The 1,347-nt window shown below is 52.0% G+C and overlaps 1 protein-coding gene across 1 annotated transcript; it reads left to right on the forward strand.

Annotated features, from left to right (window-relative positions):
* The first annotated feature begins 316 nt into the window (after nucleotides 1-316).
* LOC120702761 (40S ribosomal protein S30) lies at nucleotides 317-1,001 on the forward strand. Its single transcript, XM_039986686.1, has 2 exons — nucleotides 317-463; nucleotides 560-1,001. The coding sequence occupies exons 1-2, from the start codon at nucleotides 460-462 to the stop codon at nucleotides 742-744; spliced, it is 189 nt and encodes a 62-aa protein (XP_039842620.1). The 5' UTR covers nucleotides 317-459; the 3' UTR covers nucleotides 745-1,001.
* The last annotated feature ends 346 nt before the right edge of the window (nucleotides 1,002-1,347 follow it).

A 1,347-nucleotide genomic window follows, 5' to 3' on the forward strand; every position in this document is an offset into this window, starting at 1 on the left:
CGGTCAATGTTTAACATGCGGGAGGGGCCTGCCGCCCCTGCCGGGCGGCGGGTAGGCCCCACCACTGGGCGACAGCCTCCCCCAGAGACCAAAATGCGATTAAAAATAAATTTTATTTATATTAAGGTCCCTACCGCCCGGCAGGGGGCCGGCCGCCCCGCAGTCGGGCGGTAGGGGTATAAATCTGTAAATTATGAAAGCAAAAATATATTTTTGTAAAAAACGATTTAAAAAATATAAAAATAAAAAAACGCCCGGTCCTCCCTCACGGCCTAGAGTGGAAAGGCCCATTAATCTCCTCACGGCCCACCCGTCAGCCCCACACTCCCGCACGCAAAAAATTCCTCACGCCTATAAATTCCAGCCCCCTCACCTAGGGTTTCCTCTTCCCTCCCTACAGCCGCCGCCGCCGCCGCATCTCCCACCCTCCGCGCCTCCGTCGCCGCCGCTTCCTCAGCCATGGGTAACCACCATCTCTTCCCCTCTCCCCCTCTTCTCCGGCTGTTGCTTCATCGTGTAGTGACGCGCTGATCGGGGTTTATCGTGTGGCCTTGCGCAGGTAAGGTGCACGGATCGCTGGCCCGTGCCGGGAAGGTCCGGGGCCAGACGCCCAAGGTGGCGAAGCAGGACAAGAAGAAGAAGCCCCGCGGCCGCGCGCACAAGAGGATGCAGTACAACCGCCGATTCGTCACCGCCGTCGTCGGCTTCGGCAAGAAGCGCGGGCCCAACTCATCCGAGAAGTAGGCGCCGCGCCGCGCAGCCGCCGGCTCGACCCGCCCCGGTTCCTCTATTCCGTTCTCAGTATGCTTATGCTCTTGTCGGTAGTAGTTTCGTTGTGCAAGCAAAGGAAGAACCTTTTGTAGTTTCAGTTTCGTTGTTCGTGTGATGAGATGGGAACTTGAGATGGTATCTGTACCCCGTTTAAGATTTTGAGATATGATGATATGATCCCATAACTTTATGGTGCTGCGCGTTTTGGTATGTGCCACTCCGCCTTGTCATGTTTCTTTGTGAATCATCAATTTAATTCTATATGCTGTTAGTTTTGTACATGTCATTACTTCTATGATTCCACTCTTACTGGAAACCGGCAAGCGGCCGTTTGCCTTAGGCGTTTTCGAAGCATCCTGATCAAAGTATGAAATGTTGCAGTTGCCAAATGGTTCTGTATTTCTGAACTTGTCTTGGTTATGGTGAAACCCAGCCTACTATTCTGTTGAAACTATTGTGTTCCATTGTAGTCCTGTTCTAGAGTGTCAAAAACACATGTGGCAGTCAATCAGTGTGGCATATAGGTAGAGTTTCTATATCGTTCGATACTTTTGTACTAGTCCCAGTAATCGGGAA

The sequence above is a fragment of the Panicum virgatum genome, chromosome 4K, assembly GCF_016808335.1.
Source record: "Panicum virgatum strain AP13 chromosome 4K, P.virgatum_v5, whole genome shotgun sequence".
Lineage (NCBI taxonomy): Eukaryota > Viridiplantae > Streptophyta > Magnoliopsida > Poales > Poaceae > Panicum > Panicum virgatum.